The sequence below is a fragment of the Camelus dromedarius genome, chromosome 26, assembly GCF_036321535.1.
Source record: "Camelus dromedarius isolate mCamDro1 chromosome 26, mCamDro1.pat, whole genome shotgun sequence".
Classification (NCBI taxonomy): domain Eukaryota; kingdom Metazoa; phylum Chordata; class Mammalia; order Artiodactyla; family Camelidae; genus Camelus; species Camelus dromedarius.
The window spans coordinates 3,532,569-3,545,427 of NC_087461.1; the positions used below are offsets into that span (position 1 = coordinate 3,532,569).

The 12,859-nt window shown below is 50.4% G+C and overlaps 1 protein-coding gene across 2 annotated transcripts in view; it reads left to right on the forward strand.

Annotated features, from left to right (window-relative positions):
- The window catches only part of PFKFB3 (6-phosphofructo-2-kinase/fructose-2,6-biphosphatase 3), a 243,824-nt gene that overhangs the window by 109,069 nt on the left and 121,896 nt on the right, over positions 1–12,859 (forward strand). Inside the window, exon 15 of one of the 2 annotated variants that reach the window (XM_064479310.1) lies at positions 8,525–8,740. The exons of the other annotated variant lie outside the window; for it this stretch is intronic. Within the exon in view, the coding sequence (XP_064335380.1) occupies positions 8,525–8,725 (201 nt within the window). The 3' untranslated portion in view covers positions 8,726–8,740. Of the gene's footprint in view, positions 1–8,524; positions 8,741–12,859 lie in introns of those variants that run through there. 2 annotated transcript variants of the gene reach the window in all.

Sequence of the window (12,859 nt, forward strand, 5' to 3'; positions counted from 1 at the left end):
CGGGCTCTTTACGCGTCAAGCTGGAAACTGGACGTTGGTGTTTTTTTATGATGTCTTAGTTTGTGGACTGAAATTGGTGCCCACTACAAACTGACCTCTGCAGGTATTGTCAGCAATGCCTTGGCAGCTCTTCCCATCGTGAAAGGGACTCACAGGGACGGGAAAAACTGGACCTCACCTGTACCTGCCAGAGGTGTCGGGAGAAGAGCAGCTCGGCCTCCTGCCGCCAGCCAGGCTGCCAGGCATCACTGGGACCCGGCTTGTTATTTTAGTGCCTGGTGGCCCTCCTCCGTGACCCAGCGAAGCATGAGCTGAGAGTCAGAGTTTGCTGAGTGCTGGAATAGTGGCCCAATTTGCGTCCCCCTCCGCCCCCGCCCCCACCCCCACCCCCAGCTGGCCATACATTTGCAGTGGTTGCTATGCATGGGGTGCAGGGGAGAGCCTTCCTGAGAAATTATTTTGCGCAGTTTCCTGGGAGAAACTGGAATATGCTACTTGTTCCCAAGCAAGGACACAGGGATGCTGTCTGGACTGCAGGGAGAGAGTAGGTAAAATATGGAACGGCTGCATCCGCGTGACCCGCGGATGGGAGCGGGGCTGAGGTGGGAAGCCCCATAAAAAGACCGGCAGGACCCCCAGGCAGGGCCACTACTCTCCTGCCGGCACCATCCGGTTCCCTGGCCCAGAGGCTCTAGCTCACTTTTTGCCTCTGAAACGGCTTACTTACCCCTAAAATTCTATTGGCTCCCTGAGCTCACTCCTGATTGGTTATTTCTCTCCCTCCTGATTGGTCCATTTCTACAAAGCTTGTTTCTAATTAGTCAACTTTTGTTATACCTTATTTGCATATGATGTTGCAAAGTGTGAACTGGCAGCCGATAAAAGCCTGTGTAGACCTACAGACGGGGTCGAGCTTGGAGTGTTAACTTCTCTGGGCCCACTGGCGTGATAAACCTGAGTTCTCCATCTCTCCCAGTGCTGCTTGCCCTTTCCCCCGGATACAGGTTGCTGCCACAAATGAGCTGTAACACATTTTTCCTGCAACAGGGTAGCTCCAGGGCCCAGGTGAGAGTGAAATTAGGAATCAGGAGGACAGGTGTGAGTCACTGTGCTTTCTATTCTTCGCAGGCGCTTTCTGGGTGCAGTGCTGTTGGGGGGGGCAGGCGGGGGGGCCGGCGGGGCCGCGGCAACATCGGAAGGGAAGCAAAGTACTTTCTGCCGCAGGAGCTGTGGCAGGATGCCACCGGGAGGGGCACGTGGAGGACGGGGTGAAAGCAGACCTGTTTCCCAGCACACGCGGAGACACGCCTCAGGGCCTTTGCGTGTGAGCCGGGGGCTTGTTCTGTGGACGAACAGTCCCTCGATGACGGTGCGTGGGAGGCTGGGGGACGCGGCAGGAGACGCGCTGCGAGCGGGCAGACCTTTCCTCCTCACCTCATCTCAGCGGGGTCCTCTTTCACGTCTGTGGGTATTTCTGGCTCTACTACATGCAGCCAGTTTTAACACCTGAGTCGCAGGTGTCTCCAAAGACCAGTCCGTCTTCCCTCTGCAGACAGCGTCCTAGGGACACCGGTCTGTTCACCTGTCAAGAATGCGGATAAACAAGTAAATTACATTTTCAGACTGAAGTGGCTCTTAGTCACCGGGCTGGTACCATAAGCCATTGGGTTCTGTTTGGTTAAGGAATTTACCAGAACCAAACGAAGAGGGGGAGGAAGGAGACTTGTTGGCTAGCCATCCATTTGTCTCGTAGATCAGTGTGACCTCTGAGCAATGCTGAAAGAAACGGTGGGGCCCGTGCTATGACCTGCCTGGGGGTGCACAGGTGGAAGTCAAGCCAAACCCATGTCTGTGTTTTGGCTCCATGAGCTGGGGCTGTTTCTTCCAGGGTCACAGTTACAGAAGGCCCTGGGGTGAGGCCCATGGAAGTGGGCTTGAGGAAGCGGGTGGGGGCTGAAGAGGCATGGACCTTCTGTTCATTGGTCAGTGCATCCTTCATCCTCACGTCTTTCTCAGTCTCAGCACATTCCGGCTCTGAGTGGTCCAGAATGACAGAGGTGGTCTTCCAGGTGGATGTCTGTGAGGAACCCCCAAAGCAAGGCTTCCCAAATCTGTCGGTGCCCAAAAAGAGCCCGCCATTTGTTGGCTGTAAGTGATGCTGATCATTTCGAAGCGCTTATTGGACTGAACCGACCGTGGCTCTGACGCTGTGTGCAGTGTCGTCTTCCCTCCCCCCGATTCTAAGCTCCTTGAGGATGTGTTTGTCCATCTCTGTATTCGCCACAGAGCCTGAAACCCATGCTGACGTGCACCTGTTTCATTTCTCTCCCTGATAAAGTGGAAGAACCCAAGTTGCATCTGCTGCCTCCTGGCTGCTTGACACACGTGCCTTTTAAATTCTCTTTTCCCTGGTGCTCTGATTTGTAGGCCTGGAGGTGATGGCCCGGCCAGCACTGCGGTTAGCTGAGAACTCATGGCTCACGCGGCTGGGGGGACACGCTGGCTGATGACCTGCAGGGATGCATCCTGCCTGTAATTTTCCAAGGATGCCTGTGAGGCTGCTGTAATGAACCAGCTCTTGCTCTCGTGTATTTGCAGAGGCGGATAGGATTCATACGTGTGTGTCTACACCCTGCCCTGTCTCCCTGACTAGGATTTATAGGCAGGTGTGTCGGCTGATGACAGAGGGCGGCCCTTCCATGGTCAGGGCAGAGGGAGCTTCCCCAGGTCATGTGGGGTCACCTCCAGTGCTGACGTGCCTCGCGGGGGTGCTGTGGCCAGGTCACGTACAGCAAGTCAAGGAACTCGAGCCCCTCCCAGCGCTGATCTTTCACAGGGATGTCCTGCCATCTCCATCTGTTACGACAGATAAAGGGTAAAAATTTACTGGCCCCAAGTTCTCTTTGCTTTGATTTCACTGCTTCTGTTTCCTAAGCAGGAATTGCTCAACCTTGGCTTCCCAAGAATTTGCCCGTTTTATCTGCTTAGAATCCCTTCCCTCAACCTTGTTTCTTTGGCTAAACTTTTACCCTCAGCAGAGATGGCACCTCCTTTCTGAAAATGTCCCCAGTTCCCAGGCAAGGTTAAAGCCTGAAAAATGGATCTTTTCTATTGTGGTTGGAAAAAAACCCATAAATGTACCCTCTTCACAATTTAAAATGTACAGTACAGTAGTCCTCACTGTATGTGCACTTTCTACAGCAGATCTTTGGAACTTTCTCATCTTGCAACACTGAAACTTAACATCCACCGAGCAGTGGACACCCCCCCTTCCCCCTCCTCCCAGCTTCTGGCAAAAACCATTCTACTTTCTGTTTCTGTGGGTTTGGTGACTCTAGGTACCTCATGTAAGTGGGACCATGTGGTATTTGTCTTTTTTGGGACTGGCTTGTTTCACTTAGCGTCATGTCCTCAAGGGTCATCCATGTTGTCACATGTGACGGGGCTTCCTTCTTTCTTAAGGCTGAATAATATTCCATGATATATATACCACAAACCACATTGTGTTTGTCCATTATTCTTTGATGGCCGTGTAGGGTGCTTCCACGTCTTGGCTATTGCAAATGACACTGCGCGGTGATTAACATAGGTGGGCAAATATCTCTGTGAGGTCTTGTTTTTCACTCTTTTGGATGTATACCCAGAAGAGGAATTGCTGTATGAAATGGTACTTCTGTTTTAATTTTTGTGGTTTCCACAGTGGCTGCGCATTTTACAACCCTACCGACCCTGAAAATGCTTTGATTTCAGACTGTATCACATTTTTTGGCAGCTCTGTTTCCTTGGCCTCCCCCTTCACTCTTTGCTGAGCATTTTGAAGCATGAATTTTGACTGTTTTAATGCTTGTATTCCCAGAGCCTGCTTGTAATAGGCACTAAAACTTTTTTTTTTTTTCTTAATGGAGAGAGCAGTGTGAAACCCAGCTCAGGTCTCACCAAGGCTGATTATTAAGATCACTTTAAAAATGTTCCACCTTTTCCGAATTCCCCTTGTGGTTAGAGTTAGTGCCCCTGGTTTGGCCCTGATGCCTCTCCAGGTGTTTCTGTGCCTTGTTTGCCTCTTCACGTAGGACGTGATCCTCCCCAGGGCAGATCTGTCCCCTCCAACTCTTTCATATCCTTAAGGCCTCTCTTGGGATGTGATAAATCTTTCTGCCTCTGAACCCTTCAAAGGGAAGGCTGTGTCTCCTTCACCTACTTCTTCCAGTCTGACGCAGTGCCCGGCATAGAGTAGCTGTCCAGTAAGTGTTTGTCTTTGTGGAACATGTGGGGGGTCCTAGAGCCGTGGGGTGCCCGCTCAAGGTCAGTTTCACCAGCGAGGTCCAGCCCAGTGCTCCCGGGCCGCTCTCTTTCTCTGTTCCTATCAAATGGTTTTTAGCACGTGCTGACTTGTAATGTCGAACCTGGCATTTCCAGAAAGCAACTCACCGTTACACTCCTAGGGCCAGGGCAGCTCTGAAGCTAGAAGGAAGCTAAGGGTCCTGTCTCTAAACATCTTTTCTTGCTATTGTCTTGCGAACTGCCACCCAGAAGCCCCCGCTTCGGCAGAGCCAGCCTGGTGATGCAGAGTGGAAGTCAGGAGCTGTGTACAACTGGGTTTGATTTCTTCTTGGGTTTGGGTCCTAGATTCCTTTTTGGATTTGAGTTCTGGAAGGCCTGGCTTCTTGAGGGGATTATTGCATATGTGGTAGAAAGAACCCATTACCTTTGAAAGAAGGGTAATCACTCAGAAGGGTCAGGAACCTGTGGGTCCCGTGAATGGGGGGACTTCTCTGGAAAGGTGGGAAGACATTGAGGGGAGTAGCCTTGTGGTGCACCATGGAGGCTGGACCCTAGCAACCGAAGACGCCATCCAAGCTTGGCATGGAAGCCACAGTCAGCCAGAGGCCACATGTGTGTGAACAGGAGATGAATGTTTTGCTCTGTGAGCCTTTTCATAACCTTGGAGAAGACGTTGAACAGGCAGAAGTGTCCACAGTTGAACTTCTCGCTGTCTTGGTGACTTGGAGTTGACTGCGGTTTAAGGAAACACAGTGATGCGATGACCCCCGCATACCTAGGTTACGAGATGGAGACTTATTCCCAGCACATATGTGAGATATGTAGCACGGTTCCTGGATGTTCTAGGACTTGATAAAGACGTGTTCTTTCACCTTTTCTTGTTGCTAATGGTCAGTGCCCACTCTGATTGTTTGAGCTACATTGTCAAAAAATATTGAGTGTTGGTCAAAAAATTTAAGATGGACGTTGACTTGTTTTAAGTGTACTGTGTGTGAATCATGTCATTTCTTAAAGTGAAGGATTCTTACTTAAATAGAATTGTGCCAGTCTGGATTTTTCAGACAGGTTCCTTCATGCAATAACGGCTAGATTAAGGAAAGCTCTCTTTTCTTATTTTTTTTGAAAAGCACTGATTGATGTAACTGTGAGTGACCAGTTGACCCAGTGGAGTCTGCCTTAGAGAGCATCTCTGCTCAAATGTCTTGTGTGGGAATTGTCATCTGTGGTGGGGACAAGCCATAGAGGAAACGGAGCTGGTTTGCAAAATGGGCCCGGTACACAGAGGGCCAGCAAAGACCAAAGAAAGAGGCAGCCACTCCAGCTGGGCAGGTGGCAGGTGCAATAAGCAGGGGAACGTGCAAAGCTTGTGTTGGCAACCACTTAGTGACCAGAGTTCTGCCCCCACCAGAATCTTAAATGGTCTCAGCAGCACCTCATTCTCTCAAGGCTGTGTCCTTGGAACCGCTCCCTCTGTGGGAGTGGTGAGCACAGTGTACATTCCAAGGACAGGGGAGGGGCGAGGAGCCTCTGATCGTTGGGTTCAGCTCGTGGGTCAACTGGTGGTCACGTCCTCTAGATGACCTCCTGCAGCACGACACAAAGAAACCCAGGAAGATGAATGAGACTCGAGTGAGCAGAGGGAGGAAGTGATGCCGCCCCTCCTGCTTCAGTGCCTCTATTCAGCGTCACAGTTACTTTTCAGGACTTTCCACGGGGAAGGCCCTGTCCTGGGCCAGGAGAACAGGGAAGGTCTCAGGACCGGCCAGAGATGAGGCTCTTCCAATAGGACGTGGGTTCACTGAGCTGTAACCAGGACAACATTCTCAGCTCCTCAGAGTGATGGTCAAGTTTATGTGTCAACTTGACTGGGCCATGAGATGCCCAGATGTGTGGTCAATATTAAGACTCCCTCTTACCAAGGCGGCTGTCAGATATTCAACGTGCCAGCAACAGAGACCAGTGCCGAGCCCTGGACTAGGATTCTGCCTTGAGGAGACCAGCTGTCCACTTGGTGGCCAGTTTAGTACATTGGGCCCCTCCCATCATGGAAGGAAGTGGTTTGTTCTAATAGGAAGAGACACATATTCCAGGTAACGAGTTTGTCCTTTGTTCTTGCCAGGGCTTCAAGCTCCACCTCTATTAGAGAGTCCCAGGGTACATGGCTATTCCTGTGAACATTTGTGTAGTTTTTTTGTGGGACATACATTTTTTTCCCCATTGTGCCATGAGAGGCGGTGTCTGGCAAGAGATTAAATAGCTGTGTCTTGCTTTGTGCAGGTTGTCAATTTGTTAACACGTCATACTATAAAGGGGTAGCTGGGAGTGGGTGCAAACTGTGGGGAATGTGTGTGCAGTCTATAGCATCTCATGTGAACACCCACGGCCGTGCAGCTGCTCAGCTGAAGGTTAAAACCAGTTCTAAGGGGTGATCTCAGCGTTATTCACACGATCAGGGTGGAGAGACAGAGGCTGGGGTGTTGCCAGTTCACACATGGTACTTTGGGGGAGTGTGTTGACATAAATATTTATTCCTCTGGAATAAATGACCAGAAGTGCAATTTCTAGGTTGTATGGTAGGTGAAAGGTGTTGTCGCTGGCTATTGAATTCTTGGTGGACAGTTTTTTTTTTTAATTTCGGTCATGTCATTTTTAGTAGCCAAGTCGGACTGAGCCCTTAATCATGGGATCTGATGCCACCTCCAGGTAGGTTGTGTCTAAGCTGATTTGGGTTACAGGACAGCCAGCTGGTGTCCAAGAACTGCTTGGTGTGGACCTTTCCCCACCCCCGCCTTCACACACACACACACACACACACACACACACACTCACACACTCATTGGAGCTGGTGTCGGGGTCCGAGTCTGGGTTGTGCTGTAGCCATGCTTAGTACCTCCAGGGCATCACTGGCTTCGGATTTCTCCGGAATTTCCTTGTGCTTAGGTCTGAGATACTGGAGGGTTTTCCCTCCGTGTCCCTGTTTCACTCTCAGATTTCAGCTTTCCCTCTACCCCTGCACCAGGGTCTTCTGTCCCTCCCCAAGTGGCTTAAGATTTTTGCTGTGTAATAGGAGGGAGGGTTCCAGGTGAGACTGTGCCTTTCTGGCAGGTGGTGGCGGCTGAGGGCACGCAGTCCTCAGGGGAGCATCCTGCTCAGGGGCTCCTTCAGCGGGGAAGACCACTGAGGCATCTGGAGGACCCCTCCCTCTCCATCCATGTGCTCCCCGGACAACCTGCCTCTTCTCAAGCCTGGCCCTGAGGGGGGACAGCTGTGTCTTGCAGTCCCCCACCTGCTTCCTCTTTGTTGGAGCCACATCAGGCAGAGTAGGGGGGTGCGGGGGGCACAACACCTGCTTTCTTTTGGGGGTAGGTACGCCACGATGGCCTCGAGGTTCGAGGACAGTCCGACTGTCTGGCAGTTTTATCTCTTGGACGCTCAGACCCGAACGGGGAGTCAGAAAGATGAGGTTTCCCGCCCGTCTCCGGAGACGTGCTCCAGTGTTCTGCCAGCAGACCATGGCCGGCCACATCCTGCAGCAAGCACTGTGATGCTTTGACAGAGATGCTCGTTCCGCGCTTACGCCTGCCTGCTGCGACTCGTCTGCTGTGGCTCTGTTGTGATGGTGTCACTTACTCCACGGTAGAAAAATCCCAGGAGCCTCCCAGATCAAGGGCCTGAAGGGAAGTATGTGGGAGGCCACTGACAATGAGTGTAAAGGTGGGGATAGTCCCAGCCGGCTGTCCCTCCCCGGGGCCGGGGACTCAGGCCGCTGCACAGGTTCCCGGCTTCACGCGTGTTGTACACAGAGGTTGGGAGGCCAGGGAGGTTTTCCAAGGCCACCTCCATGAGTTCATGGTCACCTTGCTGCTGGCGTGGTCCACAGCTGGCCTCTTGCCTCAGACCTGCCTTTCCCGGCCTTCTCGCAGTGTCCTTCCTACAAAGTGACAAAAGGACACTGACACAGGGGTTGTTTTCCTACCTCTGTTCTAGGTATACTGTGGGCACTTAGAACTTGTTTGCCCCTTAAACACCAGTATTAACTGAAGTGCACATGGGACACTGGAAAACCCGAGCCTGTCTGCCTGCTTGTGTGACGCACCCCCGTCCCTGGGAGCGGTCAGGATATGACCCCAAGGGGCCAAGTCAAACAGTTCTGTTCTCAGCAGACAGTGGTGCCTGTGAATGAACAGCCACAACAGCGAAACACCCAACGTGTGTTATTCTGCGTTCTCTGCTTTAAACACAGGTTGCACAGAGCCGCACATCTAAGAAGGCGAGCTGTTTCAGATGTTCAAGCCCGAGACGAGGACCACAGCGTGTGGAGCGAGCTGCACTGTGCCGTGAGCAATCCCGCTGCGCCTGGGCCCACAGGCACGCTCTGGCCCAGAGCCCTTCCCCTCCTCGCGCTGCCGCCCAGCGGGCAGCTCTCCGCATCTGCGATGCGTAGAGGGGAGTTTTAGCAGTTTCCGGGAGTGCTTTTTCAGGAGATGGTCTTTGCCATGGATTTTAACGCAGCATGTACAAAAGAGCTTACCAACTCTACTTTTGTCAAGCCACCTCCTTCACATCTGGGAAGACTGGATGCTGTAAAGCGAGGACCCACTCGTCCGTGAGACCCACTGTTTGCACAGCAAAGTGAAACCAAACGCAGACCCACGGGGCGGGGGCCCGTCCGCCCCGCAGCGGACACGCCGCCCGGAGCCCGCTGCGCTCCTCTCCACCTGTCTTCTCTCAAACCACAGCACAAGGGCCCTGGGCTCCAAGGGGCCCTTTGGCCATGCCGTTTCCAAAAGACACTATTTCTTATGGATTTTAGTGGACAAACATTTACAAAACGTGTCAGTGTACCACCCCCCCCCCCCCTTTTTTAGCAGTTATCAGGCACTTTGGAACATCAAGAAAGTTGAGCGATCTCAAAAAAGTCCTTCTGGTCAACCATTGACGCTTTAGTGAAAAATAAAATGCACCCAGAATGAAAACACAAAAATGTCTTCCAAATATGAGCAGCCTGGCATAGAACCCTTCTTCTGAACTCTGCCTGAACTGCCTAAAATTGGGGCTACCACAGACCCCCCACCTCCCCCTCAAAGCTCATTCTTGAACCGTCTAGAGATTCATGGAGTCCAGGTTTAAAGTCCCTCTACTTGAGATTTCTGTGTGCTGCTTACAGACCCCACCACTGAGCCACTGATGGAGAGAAGGCTCTTTTGATGCCTTCCACGTGGGGCTCTGCCTCAGAGGACGGCATTTCCAGTTACTGAGCCGTCATTTCGCCCCGGGTCTCCTCCTGGGAGAGAGAAGCGTTTGACTCCCAAGGCTCCTGGCATTTCTGAAAGAGATCTAGGCCACGGCCAGCGCTCCTTTGGCAAGTCTGCCCTTGCCTTTCTTTTCCTCTTTCCTTTCCCATGGAACCCACTCCTTCCATCCGTCTTTCAAAGTCTGCTTTATAAATAGCAATTCAAGTTTTATTTTCTCTTGAATGCGCGCTCTCTGTGAAAGCCTTTTCACTGAGAAAGTGGTGTCTGAGCGCTGTCTTGCCAGTGGGTTGCACAAAGGTGCCCACGCCGGGTGACATTTTTACCAACGCGCTCGCTCATGCCTGCTCTTCTACGCTTGGCTAAAACCTACAACATCGTCGTGAAAGTAAAAGGGATGAAAAAATCCTTCCCTAAAGGAATGGAGAAATATCTTTGACATCATTTGATACAATTATTTCTATTTTGCTGCTGGTTCCTCTGGAATGTTCTAATTCAGACAGACACATACAAAGGAGGTCCTCCATCTACATGTGTGAAAACCCTACGTGATTGTGTCTGTTCAGGTTGCTGACCTTCAAGTGTTAAATTGTCTGAAGTTCGAGAAACTCAGTTGATAACTTATATGTGCTGAGAACTTTCACAAAGCCAAGAGCATAAATATTAATTGCTCCTTGTCTCCAGAGTAGCCTAAAAGAAACTAGGAAGAGCTTGGTTCTGCTTTCAACTTTTTCCTTAAGGGAATTATAGTGGATTGTTGCCCTTAGCTGTGTGTCCTCACGCCACGAGAAGTCAACAGGAAAAGAAACACACACAGCTACTGTATGTAAAATAGAGCACGGGGAGCTACATTCAATACATTGTAATAGCCTGTAATGAAAAAGAATATGAAAAGGAATATATATATGTGCAGCTGAATCGGTACGCGGTGCACCAGAAACTAACCCAGCATTGTAAATCCACTAGACTTCAACTTATAAAAAATATGCACAAGACCAGCGCCTTAAATACCACAGAGCCGGCCTGCATTCTTGCTCTTGAAACAGCAGCTGCCCAGAGTGCAGGAGCAGGAGACGGCCCGAGCCGGGCAGTTGGCCTGTGTGCATGTTCCTCAGGTCTGGGACTTTGCAGCACCGTAGCGTCAAAGCCAGGGCATGAAACCAGCTATTGTCTTCTGCTGTTCCCTCTGCAGTTCTCTCCTTTCTGTCCCCTCCTTCCATCACCTCCAAGAGAGTTACCCAGAGCTTTACACACAGGTAGAGGGTAGAGGCCGTCATCAGTGTGCTTGGAAGGACTTTGAGAAAGTTCTCCAAGCCCCACTTCTGCTGATGTGACTGAAATTCCCGAAGCTCTGTTCTCCAGAAGAGTCACACGTGCCATTGTTACCAACTACTGAAACACTCGTGAGTTTGTTGATAACTGAGCCTCTTACCAAGCCTCTGAGTCCTTCTCCATCACTCCCATGTTCCCCACATTGTCCCTCCCTTTTCCTCTTCATCACATCATCTTTATACGCAGGTTCTGGAACTTCTCCAGGAAAATCGTTTGATGTAAGACTGAGTGGCCTCTGGCTCTTGAGAGGAGCCAGAGATACAGAAATGCATTCAGGAGAGTTTAAAACATAAGTGGAGGGAAGCGTGCAATGGAGACTGGACCTCCTGAGAGATGGTGACATAGGCTGGTGGGGAGGTACGACTGGTGGCTGGGACGCGGGACAAGAGGAAGGCAGCTGTCCAGGTGGGAACACCTGGATGGATGACGTTCACCTGTGCAGTTACATTCTTTTTCTGCCAGTAGTTCTCACTTTGACCACATGGTAGAATCTCAGTGGACTTTATAAGGTCCCATGTATGCCCCACACCCCAATCTCTGGGGGTAGGGCCTCTGTCAGTATATACTGTTGACCCTTGAACAACATGGAGGTTAAAGGTGCTGATCTTCTGTGCAGTCGAAAAATCTCCATATAACTTTATGTCGACCCTGTGTTTCTAACTGCAGATTCAACCAGCTTCAGACTGTGCAGTGCTGTAGTATGCACGCGTGTACCAGAAACTCTGCATGTAAGTGGACCCGCGCAGTTCAGACCTAAGGTGTTCAAAACTTTATGTTTTAAGCGGTTCGGATTATTCCAATATGCCAGCGAGGTTGAGAACGACTGTTTGATGCACATTTGTAATTTACTAAGTACCTTCCACATGTCAGGTGCTGTTAAGGTGTTGACTGTGTCCCCTCTGGTGACTAGTGATGCTGGGCACCTTTTCATGCACCTGCTGGCCATGTGTGTGTCATGCTAAGCCTGTTTAACTACAGGCTAGCTTCACGTGGGCGCAGTGTGGAAGGGCCACCAGGCCAATTCCTGTGCACTTCTGCTTAGATCAGAGACCCTCTGTGACGTGGAGAGTTGTATGGGGTCACTTCAGCTGACCAAAATAATTTTCTTGACCTCATTTGATTCCTTGGCCTTAAAACAGGTTATCAGGTTTGAGGCATGGAAAGTTTGGCCCTTGCACATTTTTTTTGGCTCTTTTCATTTCTGTTTTAATTACAGTTAAGAATATTTTGGCTGCACAGACAGGGCCATCAGGACTAATCTCTGACCTTGTCCTTGAAAATCCCTTCCTAGGCGCCAAACCATCTGAAAGCACCTCATGCCTGCTGGACCCAATTGAAAGGCAGCGCCCTTCCCTGAATTTGGTGTGGGCGAGGCAGGCCTCTGATGGAGGAACCGCAGGCAGAAAGCCCACATTAGCCTTGGCCACCCTGGGCGTGGGGCTGAAGGCGGTGCTGGCCGGTTGTAGGTTGCACAGCGAGCCTTCTGCCCGGCTGCTGGCTCGGCGCACGCTGGGAACCTGGGGTCTGGAGTCCGCAAGGCCTGCTTGCGGTGGGACCCAGGAAAGTCTCATCTCTTTAAACCAGCTTTCCCATCTGCACAGAAGGAGGGTTTTCTAATCTGTTTGCATTAGTCAGGGTTCTCTGGACAGACAGAACCAGTAGGGCAGACACACACACACACACGTATATGTACATATATGGGCACATATACATATATAAATATAATTATAAGGAGTATATATTATAAGAAACATATACATACATGCTACATATGTACACACATATACACGTATGCACACATATGCATATATAATTATAAGAATGTATATTAATTATAAAGTATTATATATACACACTATATACACATATATACGTATATATGCACAAACACATATGCAAATATATACTTATAAGGAATACATATTAATTATTTTATATGTATGCATACTATATATACATATATATGCACATGTATATGTAAATATATTTAATTA